General features: G+C 36.8%; 1 protein-coding gene across 1 annotated transcript in view; it reads right to left on the bottom strand.

The window, feature by feature from the left end:
* Positions 1–17,778: 17,778 nt before the first annotated feature.
* Positions 17,779–20,134, bottom strand: part of LOC580015 (peroxisome assembly factor 2) — a 29,407-nt gene continuing 27,051 nt past the window's right edge. The window contains exons 16-17 of the mRNA XM_030999101.1: positions 19,916–20,055; positions 17,779–19,181 (exon numbers count right to left, since the gene is read on the bottom strand). Of these exons, the coding sequence (XP_030854961.1) occupies positions 19,042–19,181; positions 19,916–20,055 (280 nt within the window). The 3' untranslated portion in view covers positions 17,779–19,041. The remainder of the gene's footprint in view (positions 19,182–19,915; positions 20,056–20,134) is intronic.

Genomic DNA, 20,134 nt, shown 5'->3' with positions numbered 1-20,134 from the left:
AACATGGTAAACTGATTTTTGAGGCTTACAAAGTATTGTATTCGCGATGAAGATTAAGAGATATGATGGGCGAACTTAAATAGCAAACAGGGGAAGCTTGCTTCATGCTGATGCCTGCGATATTGGTAAAAAATTGTGATGAATTCCATAAAATTGTCATTAAAGTGAATGCATATATATATTGACTACATACAAATGCAATATTGACAAACTTCTTTTGATGTATATATATATATATTTATATATATATACAAAGGACAATCAATTTGATCTACGTGACATAATAACCACTATATCTGAAAAAGTCGTGTTTTTATATTTTGTTAAAATAATCATAATTTCGATGAAGTAAAGCAAAAATCGAAAATGATATTGCATTATTTTTCCCTTTCGAAACAATGGCATTGATTTACACTCAGTGAAATTATTGAAAAGTAAAAGAAAATCCTATAAAAAAATGTTCAATTTTTATAAGGAAGACAAAAGAGGCCTACACGTCAGTCTATGGCCTTTACGTCACAATACTCAACATGTTGCACTCATAATATGAATATATATATATATATAAGACAAAATTAAAAGAAATCTCACCACAAGAAATGAATTTACTTATTCTGAAAGATTTATTATACTTGCGCATTAATCTATTCCCCACAAAAAAAGTGTATGAGAGAGGCTTAAAGCAAGAATAGTGTAAAGTTTCACAGCACAACACGGGCATCGCCATTTTCCTATTAAAAATAAAGACGTACTATACGTGAAGTCGTTTATCAAGTAAATTTATTCAAATTTATGGATGCCTCCTTCCCAGGTGCGTGTAGTGATGAATCATTTCATTTACCTGCTATTATCCTTTGTACTACAATTGCCCGAACGCAAAATTGCATAAATAAGTTGGTGCTCTTCTGGTATGAAAGTTTTTCATAAATGCAATAGATTGTAAACTGCTATATTTTAGTATTTTTAAATGAATTAGTTACAGTTGTTCCCCATCTAATCTCTATCTTCTCAGCAATGATTTTTCCTAATTGAAAAGTAAAGGTTTGGTAATTGATTTAAATAATTATTTCCAACAATAGTTTGGTGCATGATACATTTTCAACTTCAACCGGTACGTCATATTTTCAAGAAAATGGCTGCGCCCATGTCATGCTAAAAGGCATCATATCCTGCCAAGAATGTCTTCATTTATATGTCTCTTGTACATTTTCGTTAGGAACATTGTACATAAAAGGGCAGGAATACATCTCATTTTTCAGAATAATTTGCTCAAATGCAGATTATCTGGCCCCATCACAACCAAATTTTTACAAATTTAAAACGTTGAACGTTTTTGATATTAATAGATTAAAAATGGGTATACTAATGCATCGTTACTTTTTAGATACATTACCGGAATACTTGATGAATATGTTTTCTTTAAATGTCCATGTCCACAATTATAATACTAGACACAACCAGTTATTCCATCAATCAAAGGTCACATCTCACTCTCTTTTTATGTCTATTCGGTTCGTTGGTCCCATTATATGGAATACATTATCCCCCTTAATACGTAATACTCAATATGGAAATTCTTTTAAAAATAAGTACAAGCGCTATTTACTGTCTCAGTATGTTTAAGTTAAATGTAATTTAGTATGTAACCGTCAGCTACCTGAAATTTATATAAATGTTTTTCATTCTTTGTAATGGGTGTATCAACTTGTCAAGCCACATAGGCTTTTACTGATACACCCTATTTCATTTTCCAACTATTTGTATTTAAATGTTATTACTCTGTTTCACATATTTAAGTTAATTTTATATGTACATTGTAAATGTTTATAACTTGTTTTTTAGTGGTTTTTTTTACTGAATTTGAAATAAAATGTATCAATCAATCAATCAAAAAAATAACTACACTTATTCTTTGGGGCAAGGTTTCCTTAAATTCAACATTGATATGATTGGAGTGAATTCGGCAAGGATAGCATCATGAACACTCCGACATCCAATCCATGACGTCAAACCATCCACTCTAGGTTACTTCAAGATTGTGTCTGTTGCAATGAATTTTGGAGTTGCCCCCTTCCCTTACAAGGTCCCACTCCCCCTTCCCATACGAGATCACACTCCCTATAGTCTACATGTATGTACTGTGTATCCAAATTAAGGGGTTTAATTTGACAATTATCTCGTGCATGCAGCTGACCGCGAAAATATGTCTACAAATGACGGCAATACATAACTTTTGGTTTTACATATACATTATATATAAATATATGCTTATATTTTGTATAAGGCCGAGGAACCTCTATAATTACGCTCCTCAACCCCTCTTCTTTCCCAATTTATATCTGCCTAATCCCCCCCCCCCCCTCCAACCATTTACCACCCATAGAGACAGAATAGTCCATCTTTATTAAAGCAGGACTGCATAACTTGTAGCTACTTGCGCCCTTTATAACATTTATAGCCAACAATGCCTAAGCGGTACCCGTCTAATCCCCCATGGCCCCCTCTTTCTTATGTTAATTGAGAGCTGATTCGATGAGATAACCAACTGCCAGTGACCACGCAAGGAGGTCTAATCCATCCTGGCCAAATTATTGCAGATAAGGCATTTCGGCTACCACTTACAACAACAAAACCAGCAATCACAGTTTTGATTTTTCGGAGACGAGTTTTAATAATCTCTTGCTTCTATTTGGCTAAAATGATGTAGGCCCTGTTATTTTGGTCATTGTTACGTCAGACTAATTATCCTTCCAGGTATTTCCCCCAATTTTTCTAAATCTTTGTCAGGTGTGACAAAAAGCCATACACTAACACATGCATAAACCACCAAAAGGGTTTCATCGTATATAGTACCAGAGTGAGGAGCAAAACCAACAGTGCACAGGGATTGGTCTACATTGAGTGTCACGTGATCTTAAGACTCCTCCGCGCGACGCCTTTATACTGCCGCCGGTGTCACTTTTAACACGCAAGGTGCATGCTACATAATAAGCATACATCAAAGGGTTTTATGTTCCAACAGCGGTTCATGTGGCTTCGTCTCCCTCACAACTTGAATTGTTATGGTACAACATATATACATCAAATTCATGCCTCTAATGAAAAGAAAGAAAACGAAAGAAGGAAGCGCCTTCTCCCCATCTCACATGATGTTCAGTACCGAAAAGAGTATTCAATAGTTTTAAATCATTTATCTTTTACATAATGATACCGTTTCCAAACAACATTATCTTTATATGACATATGTTTATACAAAACATATCTTCCTGTTTATTGAAAATCTTCTACAATGAATAAAAACGTCGAAATTGTGGCATGTTTTTTGTTTTAACGTGCACGTATTGAAAAAAACTGATGTTGGTATGACTACCTCCAAGTAACCCAAAGGCGTATTTCCTAATGGATTGAAATGATGGGCTGATTTCAGCTCTAGCGGAATTCAGGTCACGATTTGATGAATTCGGGTTTGGGGGCTGTAATATCAAAGATAGATAGAAACAATGGCGTCGCGGAAGCGCTTCATCTTATTTTAATGATTCATGAATGCACCGAACGGCAACATTTGCATCTAATGTATGATAAGGGTAAAGGGTGCAGTCATGCGCGCCAGCGAACCGCCGATGAGAGTCCATATTAGGAGCTATGCATGCATCCAATTACGGGAAAGTTTTTTTTATACTTCTTATTTTCCTTCACATCATGCTCCTTTACATATCTAGTCGTGCATATATTATTTCACAATTGGAAGAAATGTAAGTAGTTTCTAGCGCTGTGTCTTAATATTGTTTGATTTTTCTATATCGTCCTCGTCCTTTGCGAAACAAAAATTGTAGTATATTCATATCTCCCTCTGACGTATGTGTTATGAAGCTATATTTCCTCACAATAGCTATAATCCCTGAAATCGCACAGCTATATTCAGAACGGTCAAATAAATATCTTGCTGGCGTCGTTACTATCAAGTTCTATTATTTTTGCTTCGAGAATTTGTGATACGTATAGACAGTCAACAATACACAAAAGACGATAAAACGTCAGTGAGAATACATAATCCAATGTAATAGTGAACAGTTGCAGAGTAGAAAGTATTGCACATAACATGACAAATCAAGACTTCTTATTTCACCATCTTGGGTGAACTTCAGAGGTTAAGTTTAGCCCCAGACCTTCGATAGACATTGTTATTGGTTACGGTGGCTTGTATGCAAGCCCTGACGATGGCGCTAATTTCTCTCCATTATAAATTAATTTCGTCCATCGTTGCCCAGGCGGATCGAATATCATCAGCACGGGTACGATAGTAGTTTTAGCCGTCGTTCTCCATTAATCGCTATCCTTACATTAGGAGGTGAGGGTTTAATTACACAGAGAACTAAACAGGCCTATGTCCCACTGACGTAGAGCTTCGTTGTCTTGACACCAGCATCCGGAGCGCTCTCGCTCCGTGCTCATCAAGACCAGTCAACGAGTTTGCACAAAAGCGCAGAGAGAGAGGGGGACAAAAACACACAAAGAATTGTTGGACCCACTTCCAATTATCATCTTCGGTTTCTTGATGGTTTGGTTTAATTGATGAGAGCAGATTTTAATTGCTTTTTGACTCCAATTCTTTCCCAATCATTAAAGTGGAGAGCACTCGATATAGCTGGGTGCCCCTGCGAGTATTGTTACGTAAAGGATTCGCAGATGCATCCCATTATATCCCAGGAGAGAGCAGAATAAGAATATAGAAGATGTTTCCGTCTCGCCGTTTCGTCCTTAACAACATTTCCTGGCTCCAGGGCGCAACATAAGTCTAGTCATAAACGACTTTAATTTAATGACTTTTAGAACACCGTTCTGACCAAAACAAGACCAATTAATGAATGTGTTTTTCCCCATCATCATCAAAATTCACTTTAAAGTCTCCATGTAGCTTTATTAATTGTTTTACAATCACAATATATCTTGAGTATATTATATCTATTACTATTTGTTACGATGTTTTGTTACGATGAATTTGTATTTAAAAGCCAACTAAATAAATTGAATGGTTGAATTCATGTAATTTTCTATAATGGGCTTATCTGTATCAATCTACTTGCCATCTACTTTGTTATGATTCATTTAGAGAGGCTCTGAGATAAAAGGGTCGAGACAAATATTATTTTGATCAAAATTAATTCCCCAACTTGCCACTTTGTTAATGAATCGCATCAATATTATACAAGCTTAAAAAACTAATGTTTCTATTGAAGTCGTTCATTCATGTACCACATTTGTCATATAGGCACCATCATACTGATATAAATGAAAAATCAGAGTGGACAAAGGATGTGAAATTAATTAGCGTGTTACTCAAACTTTTGTCCTCTTTAATGCAAACAATCTAGACTTAAACTGAAATCTCCTGAGATATATTTAAGCTTTCATTAATAATCTTTCAAGAAGGACACTCATAATGAGTTTTTAGTATACGTGTTACCAATATTGAGATAGTTACACACACACACACACACATATATATACATATATATATATATATATATATATATATATATATATATGATCGAACCGGCATTCCCGTTATGTAAAGTCTACATACTACTAACATTTTTCTCTCAGAATGTTTCTGATTTTTCTCTAGGAATATCCTCATTTTCACCGTCGGCCTGGTACATAATTATTTGACATGTTTAGAGATTTTCGCTTTACCATTACAAATCAAATTCAAAACGAAATTCAATGGTGTCTCCTTTCTGTAAAAAATAAAGGAGCATTATCTATTTTTGTTCAGTATATCAAAAGTTTCCTTTTGCCTGACTTAAAAGGAATATCTGCGAGATTATTTTCAATCAAAATAATTAAAGACTGAAGTATGTCCATATGTTGTCAATAACCCTTTCGAGGATTTCCAAATCAAGCCTGAAAAATTAAATTGTCTAACCGAAAGTGTGACATTAATTTTGAATACAAAAACGACACGATTTGTGGAGGATCTATATTATGGCGTAATGTTTGATCACACCGCGCGCCAAAAGGTAAACTGACAGCTGGTACGAAAGGAGAGCTTTCTTTAGTAATGAGAGCCTTGTAGTAGTTTACACCCCAAACCCCCAGAAAAGGTGCATTTATTGTCAGTTATTTCATCATCTACAGTTTATTTCTATCCAGAAATGAGCTATCATAAACCTTAAATACATAATATACCTATATATACTTCAGCTGGAAGAATAGATGATGTAAGAGACGGACTTGCATCATTTAGTTTTCGAGAAAATCCAGTTAATATGGTACAAAAGCTTGGTTTAGTTCATTGAGAAATCTAGTAATGATAAGTCAAAGTGAAGCTTCGCGTCAGTATACCCGAGATCAAGAAAATATTCCAATGACAGAGCTGCCAAAAGCCTCTCCTGACAACATATACTCACAGGCAAATACACATCATGTTACTCCCCGTCACACACACCCTCCGTCTCACACCCACACACACTCACAAACATAATACTTTTCCCATTTATCTGTACCCAGCATTGCCACAAACGATGTAAGTCTTTACAAGTTTATTTTAAGTACAGACTGTTGTTTAAGAAATTTAAACGTTTTTTGTATTGCGTTCAAGGAATAAATTAAATGTCGTCATAAAATACTTATTCGCTGCAACGGGTTTCTTTATTCATTTTTCCAAGATCACGGGTTAGAGGTCCTCGAAGTATGCTGGTATAATGATTGTCAGATGATATGGTTTCAGATATTTACACCCATCGCTTCAAAGTGATGTTAGGGTTGAGCAAGCAAAATCTGGGAAACATTCTGTGACATGACTATACGGTAAACCAACATAACGGATTCTTTATAAATCTTGCTATAACTCTGGTTCTAAAGAGAGTTGTACTTTTCTTTCCTAATGGCTAAATGGGTCCAATGATAATGTATTATTTTAAATGAAGATTCGTACATGGTATAATCGTTCAGATTTACATTCCACATCATGTAGGGCCTGTCTATAAATGATGAATGTACACCCGCCAGTTTAAATGCAATTTCTTCAGGGTGGTAAGAACCACATATAGTGCCACATCGTTCCTGTAAATATAGAGGATCATGAAGAAGGGGGTTATAGGCATTCTTAAAAAGAAAATGACATCGTTGCCTTACCTATTGTTGATACAACCGTTGCGACAAAATAGAATGCTCCTGGGAAGTCCCATCTGGGTCTTTTCTCAGGGAGCAGTCCTTTAGCAGACGCTCTCGCATATCTTTCTAGTACCTCCATAAATTCTGTTTCATTGAAAGTTGCGTTATTGAAACGCTGTTTGCGCGTATAATCTTGGAAAAAAACCACGTATTCCGCCCTTTCCCTAGTCTCTGTTGATCCCTCGATTAAGTGAAATATCCCAGCCCCGATTAGCATATACAAAAGAAGGATCAGCACAAGGAGAACAAAGCGAGCGTTATCTTCTTTAAGATGAAGGATGGCGCAGAATGTAGTGCCCCGCGCCATCACGATACCACACTGTTCCCGCCTCTTTCTGGCTGCCTTTTCTTTCTGCCGAAGTGGTGGCTGAAACAAACGAAAAGTCCTCTTTCTTTTTAAAACTGATTTGCAAGACCAGCAAACGGTAATGTTTCAGGATCACATCCTAAATATGAGTGGTTCCATATTGATGTGTAGGTTATCCATGGTATAAGTATTCCTCCTTCGATCGCGCTGGGTTTGGTGAACGCTGGATGCAATCCTGCCGTCTCTAAGATGGCGTTACACCACATTTGTGATTGTAAAATAGTCTGATCAAACACCACCTGAAAAACAACCATCAAAACATTTCAAAACAATTGTTACACTGCTTTTATCGATGTTAGTTTCCATACATGTGGTCTGTTTAGCGACCACCCTTATCTGTTTTTGCTACCGTGGTGTTTATGCGCCAATATTCAAAATCATGTGAAGATTAAATCTTCTTGGAATGTTGTCCACATCCAGGTACTATTTGCTCACGGTTAGTAGGTATCATGGTCCCGAAAAGTGAATCAGTAAGAACCAAGTGGTTAAAGGAACAAACATCCATGTATTCACAATGATATCAGTAAAGGAGACCAAGATGGCGGATAAAAATCTCCCGCTATACGAACGTTTTGTATATACAAACTGCGCACTAATTGTTCGTTGAGCACTAACCGCACTTTCGACACAAGCCGTCAACAACAGTTTTGGGAAACCTGTTTGACGTTTTTCCCGGCAGGTTCCTCAAACTTTGACCATCACTTGGTTTACAAGATGTAGATTACAGATCCTATTTTTGAAAGGCATTATCTCTTCCGCTCACGCTTTGCCTTAAAAAATGAATAGTTATTCGGAAACATTCTGCTTAGATTTCGAGTGTTGGCCATCTTGGGTGCACACCGACAACAGATTTCAGTTTGTAGTTGAAAAACATCATATGCAATAGACGGCGAGGCTTCTGTATCACCATGGTTTCGCGTAGCGCTATACACTGTAGTAAGAAACCCTTGGTAAAGAGGAGTAAAGAGAGAGAGAGAGAGAGGACAAGCTGGCTCCACACCTCGTCATGTTAATTGCCTGCCAGGATGTCGAGCTCGCTGACTGGCTGAGCGTTGCTTCATAATTTATGAATATTAATGAAGTCGCCACAAACCCCGCACCTGATGGGATCGCATTAGAGTGATTGCAGCGACGACAACGACTCGTATCGCATCATTGCCATAAACAAACTTCATCTGCGCATCACACACATATTTGGAGCGAATCTATCTGTTTTGGGGGAGCATCCGCCACAAAGATCAGGCATTTTCGTGCGTTTTATTTTCATTTTAAACAATCTATCATGAAAAGGACCATACCAAGTATAACCGTTATGGCATACATTTGTCAAGTTTTTCAACAGGTGTTTTAAGAGGAAATCTGGGGAAGATAGAGAGTGGTTTTCATGTACCACCACCTGCCAGACTTCCCACACCGATACGGGCGCCACTATTCGTATCCAACGCTAATGCGCATGCTCCGTCTATAGTGCCGAGTGAAGATCGAGCAAGAAGATTTAATCGGAATATCCGAGGCGAGGCGAGGAGTGGCGTCTATTTCATAAACTAATTACGTAGAAAATGCCTTTGTATGTTACGACTCATCCGTTGTAAAAACAGAAATACATAATACATCGGTGAATTATTTAACGGGACAGGGACAGTTGCACATCCCCCCCCCCTACACACCGCCATTCACACCAAATCTGCCTACCACCCCACTCGAGAATTTAAAAAAAGTATGCGACAGTCATGAACACCCTCCCCCGACTCATGTTGATAACATTAATTGTTTAATCATATTTTGTTTGTCTTCCTGAGACCTCAGCACACCCCCCCCCCCCCCCGGGGGGGGGGGGGGGGTCAGAGAATCCGCGATCTCAGTTATCTGTTCTATCAAAACAACATGTCCCCATTGATCCACCTGCACCATTCCAATTAATATATTTTCAAGGTTGCGAATCCAGTGACTTAATGATAAATGTTCAATTAATGAGCTGTTTTCTTGCAGAAGAACTGTACGTGTATTCTTGACAACGCGTGCATAGTACATGTAGTTACTTTATAATGAAACAAACTACATGTACAATCCACAAGGCCAAAATCAACAGAAAATATGATATGATTGTACAGTTTTTCTTTTTCTAGCTTCGTGATATCAGGATATCAAGGGGATAAGAGAAGTACGTGTAGGCAACATTTCACGAATCCCTGAAAACATGAGTGCCATCGAAAAGCTTTATACACAAAATATTGTTCAAAATTGTTATTTGCCTTCCTAAAAAATGAAGAAAAAAAAATGGGCGAATGCCTTATAACAGATAGTATTTGAAGTAGATTTTAAATGATCACTTGTTTATCACGAGGCTAATCTGCCATAAGGTACATTATATACGAAAAAAGTCAGTACATTATCAAGTTAAAACATGGAGAAAAAAAAAGCTAAAAGCATGAAAATACATGGAAAAGACGAACTTCCCAAGAGAGAAACAAAAACAAACAAAACGGCATAATTATACAGTTATCTATACTATTTAGACTTCGCGTCGTAAATTATGAATGCATTTAAAAGAAAGATATAAACACTTCTATACTTTTGCTTCTTTGCATTATACTTTCGTCCCTTGACTTTTCTTTTATTACACCTACTCTATTTCTAAACTTATTATGCAAACTATACAGGCGCGTACGCAGGGGGGGGGGGGTTGGGGGTTAAGCCCACCCCCCCCCATCAGTTTTGTTTTTATGTGTGTATTTTGGAGCAAATAGCTGACCTAAAAAAGGTGATCTTACCGCCCCCCCCCCACCAACAGAGCAAAATGTCAATTTTTCAAATTTCGAGACCCCCCCCCAAAAAAAAAGGTGTCCTCTTACCCCCCCCCCCCCCCCTCCCTCGCTTTTTCAGCGGCTGGTCGAGTCGTTGCGATTTTTTTTGGGACCAAAAAAAAAATCGTGCGTACGCTACTGAAACTATATATACAAGCAATGAGAATATGAGGTTTATAGATATGTTACCCCCCCCCCCCGGCAACAAATTATGAAGAGAAAAGATGGAGACGATAGTCCTAGATGATTTGGGTTTACATTCCGTCTTATCTAGTCAATTCTTCCCCCCCCCCCCCCGAAAAAAAAGAAAAAGATGAAGAACAAATGTATCGGATATTTGTATAACAAAATGAATATGGAAACTACGAAATAAAAATTGTACATACATATTCATTATTAATTTTGTTATTAACGTGTTTCAGGTTAATTTTTTAATGAAATACCAAGGTCTCGGCATAATTATACTCTGTATTAAATAGAAAGTACAAAACACCAAACAAACACCCAATGCAAAATGCAATCTAAAAAAATCGATGGGTTTTTTACCTTTTACTATCCTCTCCGAAATGGAGAAAGAACGAAAATTACAACGCATTAAAAAAATCATAGGTTCTTTGTCTCTCGATCAGTAATTATTCGCTCTCAATATTGCCTGCTTTCCTATTATAGTCTTGTCGAAGATGATACACTTTATAGGGTTCGGTACGACCCCGATTACCAACAAAAATAAAGTATATTTAAAAAATACCAAATAAATCATCTCCAGTTCTACTGTGGAGGTAATTAATTAGTTGTCAGACTTTCATTTAACGTTCTTCAAATATATATTATAAATTCAGAAGAAGTTACCGCGCGATGGTAATGCTACACCACATAATTTAGTTTTTAATGCCAAACTAACCGAACAGAAGTCCTAGCTTTCATGATACAAAAAATCAAATTTTAAAAGAATGCGACAGTGTATCATCCTCCTTATCATAATTAGACCGCTCAATATACACCAAATTCATATTCACGTTTCGACAGTTCCGATAAAAGTAATACGTCTACGTTAGAGCAGTGGTAAATGAATACGTGAGCTCTAGGCAGCTGCGAGTTCTCATACACATAATACAGCCGCCAATAACCAGCTGGCTTGTTTCCCACATACATAAGCACGTCGTGTGCAAACAATCTCACTGGTGCTTTTATAGTTGTTCATTGATTTATGGATTTTTAATTTCTGCTTCACTTCGTAATCAGCAAAATTGTTACTGTAATGATGTCAAACGAGAAGTTGAGATTGCCGGCATCGATTTTAGTTTTCGCGTGGCAAATAATACAACTGGTTTCGAAAGATATATGGAAGGTACTCTTTAACCTTTTCAAATTACATGTATGAATGATTTACAATCACGCATGTATCCATCTTTGAATACTTCTGGGAAGTAGCCGGATTTAAAAACAAATGTAATTATTACGAAACATGTCCACGCACAAACGGAGACATAAATTGTGTATATAGGGCCTTGCCCTTCTTCAGACGCTGTGCCTCCGGCCGGGGCTTCCTTCACGGGATAATTACATCATCATTAATCTTCTTATTTAATCATTACATGAAACGTAGTTCATTATCATCTCTGTATTAAATTGCCAAAGAGGCATCTTGTATTACGTATTTTTTTTTATATTTCCCTTTAATGTATTTTTTTAATAATTTGCACTCTCTTATCTTTGTTGCAACTATATATTTTTTTAAATCCCTTGTTTGAAATAAAAATTGAGAGGATAGTACATGTTTGGATACATTTGAATTTGAATTCGAATAAATATCTTGCCTTGTACATCATTTGGGTTACATAAAAATGGAGGGGAAGGGGTGAAGTCCTATAATTAATTTCAAGGAAATCTTGGTAGATTGATATTGTAGAGATTCATGCTAATCTAGGGAGGATAGCTATACAGGTCAAGTAAATCCTATCTCGCGGCCCCTCCCCGATATTTTCCCAGAATAAAAAGTAACGTCTCCACAAACCGAACTATATATTTCTGTCTATGGAGACGTTACTTTTTACTAGCTGCAAGGTAATTGGCGTACTAGTCAAATAAATGGGGGGGGGAGAAGGCCTCACAAGATGGATAATATGCAAGTGAGAGGGGAGATGAAGTTTTGTTACAATTTGAAAGTAGTGCAGTAAACACAATTGGAGCACTTCAAATTCAATTTCATGAAAATTGATGCTCGAGGGCAATGGTACAATGACAGCGCTCTGAAATTTATGTTCATTATCATCACACAGTATTCATATTTCTTAAAAGTGATCAATTTATCAATTCTTTGCCAAAGGATGATAAATAAAAACGTGTTGATTTTTAAAAGCATGTCATCATTCTCTCAAAGTCGAAAGTATTTCACTTTTGCTGTGATTTCATTTCTCTCAAATACATGTACATATATTCACAGCTACACAGTGACATTTGTTACGAGAAAGATTTTGATCGAGCAACATACAATTATTCTCTCAATCCTTATTAGTACATTTATGAAAGACAAACAGATACCATTCAATAAAGCGATAACAAGATGTTTTATTTCATTAACATTATAGATATACATACCATCATAATTCACGTTCCTCTTCTGTATTTTTCGAGTAGGTAGAAAATATGTCTGAACAACGCATCAACTGAATTTCATTCACAAAGTACATGTAAACATTCTCTCATATAGTTGAATGTCAAATGAGACACGTGTAATAAGATAGACAAAAGTCTGAACTACTTCATTTTGCAAGGACTTAATTTTATTCACAAAATACATATTCATGCACATACATTATTATAAACTTCATGAATAAAATATATTTAATGTATACATATGTCTATCATGTAGAAATAAATATAGGCCTACCAGGGGTATGTATTTTAACACATATACATGCATGATGTAAATATATGTATATGTATATATTTTAATACAAGTACATGTAATGTGTAAAAAAGTATGATTATTACTACATATAAATGAATCAGCATATACATCATAAACAAAGTACATCATGAACAACAAACAAATATATAAATTATCACAGCAATTAAGGCAAGGCAATTCTTACGACACATAGTTTTCATCAACATACAAGTGCTATTATTCTCTTCTGTCACATGACTTGCATAATCCAGTGAGACACAGAAAAAAAGAGTCTATACCCTGTCCCTGTATAGCTTAAGATATCTGCAATAAATTTATTTCATTCACAAAATAGATGTACATGTATAATTGTAAGCATAGTTGTCATTGTAATGACAGCATAGTAGTAATATTGGATGAGGATATACGATGGAAGAATACCATAATATTAAGAAAACAGTGCTTATAACGCGCTTTCTACTGAAGTCTCTAAGCGCTAAATGTGAAGAACATATTAGATAGTTAAACTGCCTTGTTTAAATCAGCAAGTACATTAATTTTCATAAAAATGAAACACAAATTACACTGTGCTACACAGCCATGTTTAATCTATATAAAATATTCCATCATAAATTTATATAATTTTGGCACATAATCTTGAAGAAAGGAAACAAAGTTCAGAGTTAAAAGTTCAATATTAAACAACATTATAACCTACACACACATGTATTTCGAATTCCACTTAGTATGAAACTTGATATAATTGTAGTCATACCATTACACATCTTTAGAATCCCATATCGAGTACCGATTAGAAAATCTGAATACAATGCAGGTAAAGAAGAAAGAGCTAGACAGAAAAAGAATGATCAAAACCTAAAGTTTAAAATGCGATCATAATACATCCTCATAACAGTAAAGCCTTCTTCAAACTCCATTCATTGTTGTTCAAATGTTGTCCTCTTTAAATGATTAATGTAATCTGTAAAAAGTGTTGCCACACCATTCATAACTCAGTTACATGACCATGATCTTCATTTCCTGATTAGTTGATTAAATTGGAAAATGTCAGGGTAAATTTGAATCCTGAATGATAAAAAAAAAATATGGGGAAAATGGGAAAAACACTTATTAACATGGACTGCCTGCCCCCTCCTGCATGACAAGCAAATAGACCAGCTCACGAATGCATGCACATTTACGACGATTTTTGTTTACTTTTATGGTGGTTTTTGATGACCTAAAAGATTTCCTAATGTTTGTCCAACAAAGTCTAGTGCAGCCATAACTTTACTGTGAAGTCACAAGGTGTGGTGGGTCTGAAGGCGACACTGTAGATGACAGGGGCGGATCTAGCCGGCAGTGAGGTCCAAGGGGGGCCGGGGGGGGGGGGGCAATTCATGAGAAAATATTGCTTTGGACTTTAAATGCCCTCGTTCGAAAATCTGCTGTAACATTTACCTCAGTGTGCAGTCATATGTTGTTTGTCTTTATAAGATGGAATATTCTGGGAAAGAAAAGACACTTACACTACTTAGGAAGTCAACTTTCACTCTGCCACTTTCACTTTGAAGTCACAGATTTTGTGATTGAGAAGGTGACATTGTAGATCATACAATTGCTTTGGACTTGTTGTTGTTATCAGAAAATGGCATTGTCTATATTAAGGCTAGATACAGACGTTGCTATGGGCATCTTTCTATGTCTACTAAAAACATTTAGTTTTAGAAACGGATAAGAGGGTTTCTCATTTTCTTCCCTTTTTCCTCTCCTCTTCCGTGTCGTTTTCTGTCTCACCCTCCTTCATTAGTTTTTACTCCTCATTGTTCAATCTGAAGCCAAGACATATAAGGAAACACCCCAGTCGTTTATGATAACTGCACTGGGTTTTTTGACATGATAAGGGTATTTCTGCAGTAGAGGATCTCTAGGATAGAGAATTCACGGCCACTGTTCACCTGTCCTTCTCTGCGAATACAGTATGGACACGATTCATTAGTCTTTTATGAAATGCCACGGCTGAATTTGCATCAACTTTCCCCTGTTTGGAAGGAATACAAGCTATCAACTGAGCCCACTCACCTAAGAGATCCCGAAGAGATCACAAGATTGACATACATGTACATGTACTTGTACATTTCCACATTCACATGCATATCCTGGACTGTTACACGTTTCCGCAAATTAAGGCTTTATCTACAATTCAAATTCAAGAACTGAATTACTACTGTTGGCAAAAATTTGTGCAACTGGTCATAATCCATTTTTAAGAAGCAAAAGGTGGTCGCTGGCATTCCTCCTGACCTCAAGTTTAAAAAAAAGGGAAATGTGATTTTGCAGAAATACATTGAGGTGTATGGATGCTGGGGCTTCTTACGACCGACTACAAGCTCCTGCTAATTCTGCTGTGAGTCGCTTTCATCGGGGTTTAAAAAAGGGCAATAATGGGCTTTCAATAAATCATTTTCATTAAAAAAAGATAGTTTGGTGACACCCTCAAGAAACCTAGCAGTGCAGAAATGTAATGATTGGTATGAACTTTTAGTCATCATTAGAATGTCTTAGCGAGCTATGGAGAGAAATATGTCGCATTTATCTCTGCGAGACAAAATCAATCACAAAGTCATACGCCAGAAAACAAAGGGTAAAAACATCATGGAGAAAGTCAGAGAATCAAAGTGGAGATGGGCTGGGCATGTAGCAAGACTTCAGGACAATAGATGGACAAATCGTTTGACAGAATGGCAACCGAGGACGGGAGAGAGAAGAAGAGGAAGGCAGAATAGAAGATGGAGAGATGACCTAACATCATACATGGGAACGGCCGCTTGGACTAGGATAGCTAGAGACAGAAGAGAATGGAAATATTATGAGGAGGGCTTTGTCCAACGTCTGGGTGAACTATAGCCTGATAGATAGATAGATAGAATGTCTTAATGCCTCTGCTGATTCTGTTTTTAATCTGTTTGTTATGGTTGAGCTCTAAAGAGAAAGCAGGAATTAGGGAATTGACGTACTAATCATTACAGCACTCCCAAGAAGCCATTCAACCACAAAGAACCTGGCGGTCCAGAAACACAAGGTGATCTTGAGACATAATACAAGCGCATGGCAGTTTAGTTTGTGATCGCTGAGCTTTAGCTTAGAGATGGAGGGAACTGAGCGATCAAGCACTCCCAAGAAGTTATTCAAACCAACCACTAGTTTGGTCCACCCAGGAGAAACCAGGTCCTTCAAAAACATGATCAGATGTATAGATCTTGGGTCATCTAATTACTTGTTACTTGTAGAGATAATCCCGATGGCAGCTATCATACAGCTAAACTGGGAAACTAATGAAAGAATCCCTACAAGCATCAGCTTGTTAATCTGTTTGTAGTAGTTGAGCTCTAGCTCATCATTAGAGGGAACTAATTGAACAAATGTTCCCTATGAATCATTCTCATCAACCATGGCATTGTTGTCACTTGATCAACCCAAAGAACCCTGGTGGTGTAGAATAATATGTGATCTTGGGAACTGCTACAAGCTTCTGCTGAATCTGTTTTTAATTTATGGTTTAACTCTAGCCCAAAGATAGAGGGAGCCCACTGTTCAGTAGCAACTAAGAAATCTTTCTCATCAACCATTATGGTTGCTTGGTTAACCCATAAGAGACCTGGGGAGTGTTTCACAAAGACTAAGATCAACTTTAAGTTGAACTTAACTATGGCAGGCCTTTTATGCCACTAGTTCCTCTAATCATTCCTGGCATTGGTTTCTCAAGGGACATACAAATCGTGGTCACAAATCTACAGAATTTACCTTTTTTATTAGTTCATTACTGAAGGAAAAATTATTATCTAAAGATTATAATTGAGAGATCAACGCACAGTGGGCCAGGGAGGAACCAAAGTGTGCCAAAACTAATTTCTGGGGATTTATTTTCTATAAATCCATAGGAAATGTTTGGATGTCCAGGGATTTCCGCTTAAATAGTATTACCAACATTTTCTCTGATATCTAAGCTTTAAGTTGATACCAGATTTGGCTGCCCGATTGTGCCCATTATTATGTTAGAGCCATTTTCCTTGCAACATTGCCCCGAAAAATGTGTTTATTTTGGTCCGCGGTGTCAGAACAAGTGTCACGCACCCCCAAGCGACGTGATTTATGACCGCGAATCCTTCATGATTCAGCCGCGGACTAAAAACAAACATATTTTTCGGGACAATGTGGCAAGGGGAATCAGCTCTAACATGACAACGGGCAAGATCGGGCAGCCAAATTTGGTATCAACTTAAAGCTTAGACATCAGACAAAATGGTGGTATTAAAATATAAGTGGAACTCTGCGGAAATCTAAACGTTTTCTCTGGATTTATAAAAAACATGGATAATTAGTCCATTTTTCAGTGAATTAACCTTTAATATATAATGAAGATTGTGTTTCTATACATATTAACCAATTCATGCAACGAAATGAACTATCAGGAATATGTGAGAGCAATTTCATATCAATAACTTAAGAACTTCATGTTAAATTGAAAGATTTATAAAATAAGTCACTTTTGCACTAAAACTGTGAATGTGTAGGATTTTGCTGTTTGAAGGAGTAAATTTGTACCCTAGTTGTGCTTACCGGAATTAAATATTTCACTGAGGTATTCCTCAATGTATTACAGTTCAACTGGTCAAGAAGAGAATTGAAAAAAAAAAAAAATCACCAAAAAATGAGTTTTGGCGCACTTTGGTTCCTCCCTGGCCCACCGTGCGTTGCCATGGTTACGCGGACGAGCGTTGAATTGGCTGTGCGTAAACGAAAACAGTACAAATGTGTACCGATTATGCCTAATAATAATCAATGGACGTGGGGAGGAAAAGCGCCTGCACATGCAGTGTAGCAAATTCAAGCAAAAAGAAATACCATACATGGAAAGCTTAGGTTTGGGCGGACATTTTGAGATTAACATCATTGCGGGAATCGGCAGGAATCCTAATAAACATGCTACTTTTATATAAAAATTGCAATTTTTTCCTTTTTTGTGAAATTTAATGCTCATTTTTCCCAAAATGAATTTGGTCATTGTATTTTCTAATTGGGTTACCAATAGGCAAGAAGTGCACGCAGTATCAAGTTGATTGCTTTTCCTTTCATAAATTCTCAACACCTATTGTAAAGTTGCCTCTTTTATCATTTTTGGAGCAACATATAGATTTTCCCATGTTCGCAGGGGTATATGACACTTTTAAAACTCGCTAAATATTAAAATATGGGTGGAAAAATATTCTTTAGAATGTTTTCTTCCCCAAGCGAATGAAAAAAAAAAAAAAAAATTCCATTCGCCGATTTTGAATTTTGGCACACTATGAGGCGATTCTGGCCCACTGTGCAACGGTGAGAGCAACCAGTGGCATGAATGGCCTGCCATAGTTAAGTCCAACTTAAAGTCGATATTAGTATTTGTGAAACATCTCCCTGGTGGTTCAGAAGCACTAGGTGACCCAGAAGGCTTATTACAAGCCCCTGCTGATTCTGTTTTTAATCCGTTTCTGGTTGAACTCTAGCTTAGAGATTGAGGAAGCACAGTGTTCAGTAACTCCCATGAAATCTTTCTCATCAACCATTATGGTCTCTTGGTTAACCCATAAGAAACCAGGGACCTGTTTCACAAAGTCTTTTTTCAATGACAAATCTGCTGATAACCAATCAGAAGCAAGGATTAAAGTAGCTTACAACAACAACAACTGTCATTTGTCACTGATGACAAGTTTTGTGAAACACCCTCCTGGTGGTTCCGAAGTACTAGGTGACCTGGATACTTATTACAAGCCCCTGCTGATTCTGTTTTGAATCTGTTTGTAATGATTGAGCTCGAGCTCAGAGATGGAGGGAACTAATCTATCAAGGGCTCCCAAGAAGTCATTCTCATCTACCACTATGGTAGTTTGGTCCACAGCTTCACCTAGGGAGTTCAAGAAAGAATAGAAAAAAAAACAATCATCAGTCATTTGACTTGATATGATATATTATTCAAACATCAAACTCATATCATAACATTCTACGACCTCCTGGGTCAAATGTCGCATTATGTTGCAATATCTGAAATGGTTGGACTGATCATAGTAAAATACAGTTTCTAAGATGAGGCATTATTTTGATATGCTACTTGTAAGTAAAGCAAGAAATTCACAATACTATACAAGTAACTTTGTGAGGAGCCAAAATGGCATAGTGTATGAATGTTTTGACTTTGAGACCATGAGACCTTTGAACAAAGTTGGTAAAACAATTCAAGTGAACTTATGTTTCACTCGTCAAAAAAGCAAAAAAGAGCCAAACGTGCAAGATTTTATGTTGACTGTGACCATTTACAGCATATATGTTCCATAAATTTTGTTCAACTCCCACCAACAAATTTTAATGCTCATCTCCAATTTCGGACAGGAATTTCTTCCCGGGGGCTTGAATAGAAACAGGTCAAGCAGTTTGAAGATTGTTCACATGGAAGATATTTCATGCAAGTGATTTTGAGAGTCAAGTATTTGACCCTTGAAACTTAATTCAACTTCATTCATTATATTTTCTATAATTTGATGCATCTCTTAGCAAAGAACGTGTTAACAGAACCAAAGCAGAAGCCTATATTCGTTAAGAAGATTGCAGTGAGATTGAATGAAAATAGAGAGGAGAGGTAACCTGCTTCCAGACTTGCTATTTTCCTCTTGATTGCCCAGAGCATGGCATCAGAGCACAGGGCGTAGAAGTCTGCTCCAGTCAGGGTCAAAGGGCATTGCTGGGCAATGACCTCTAGATCCAGGGAGGGACTCACGTTGAATCTAGTGAAAAAGGGGAAGCGTAATGAAAATAAAATAACATTTCAAACAGTTGTTGATATGTTGAACATGATCTCTGATG

The sequence above is a fragment of the Strongylocentrotus purpuratus genome, unplaced genomic scaffold (genome assembly GCF_000002235.5).
Source record: "Strongylocentrotus purpuratus isolate Spur 01 unplaced genomic scaffold, Spur_5.0 spur5_scaffold_5, whole genome shotgun sequence".
NCBI lineage: Eukaryota > Metazoa > Echinodermata > Echinoidea > Camarodonta > Strongylocentrotidae > Strongylocentrotus > Strongylocentrotus purpuratus.
This window is presented reverse-complemented; position numbering and strand designations above follow the sequence as displayed.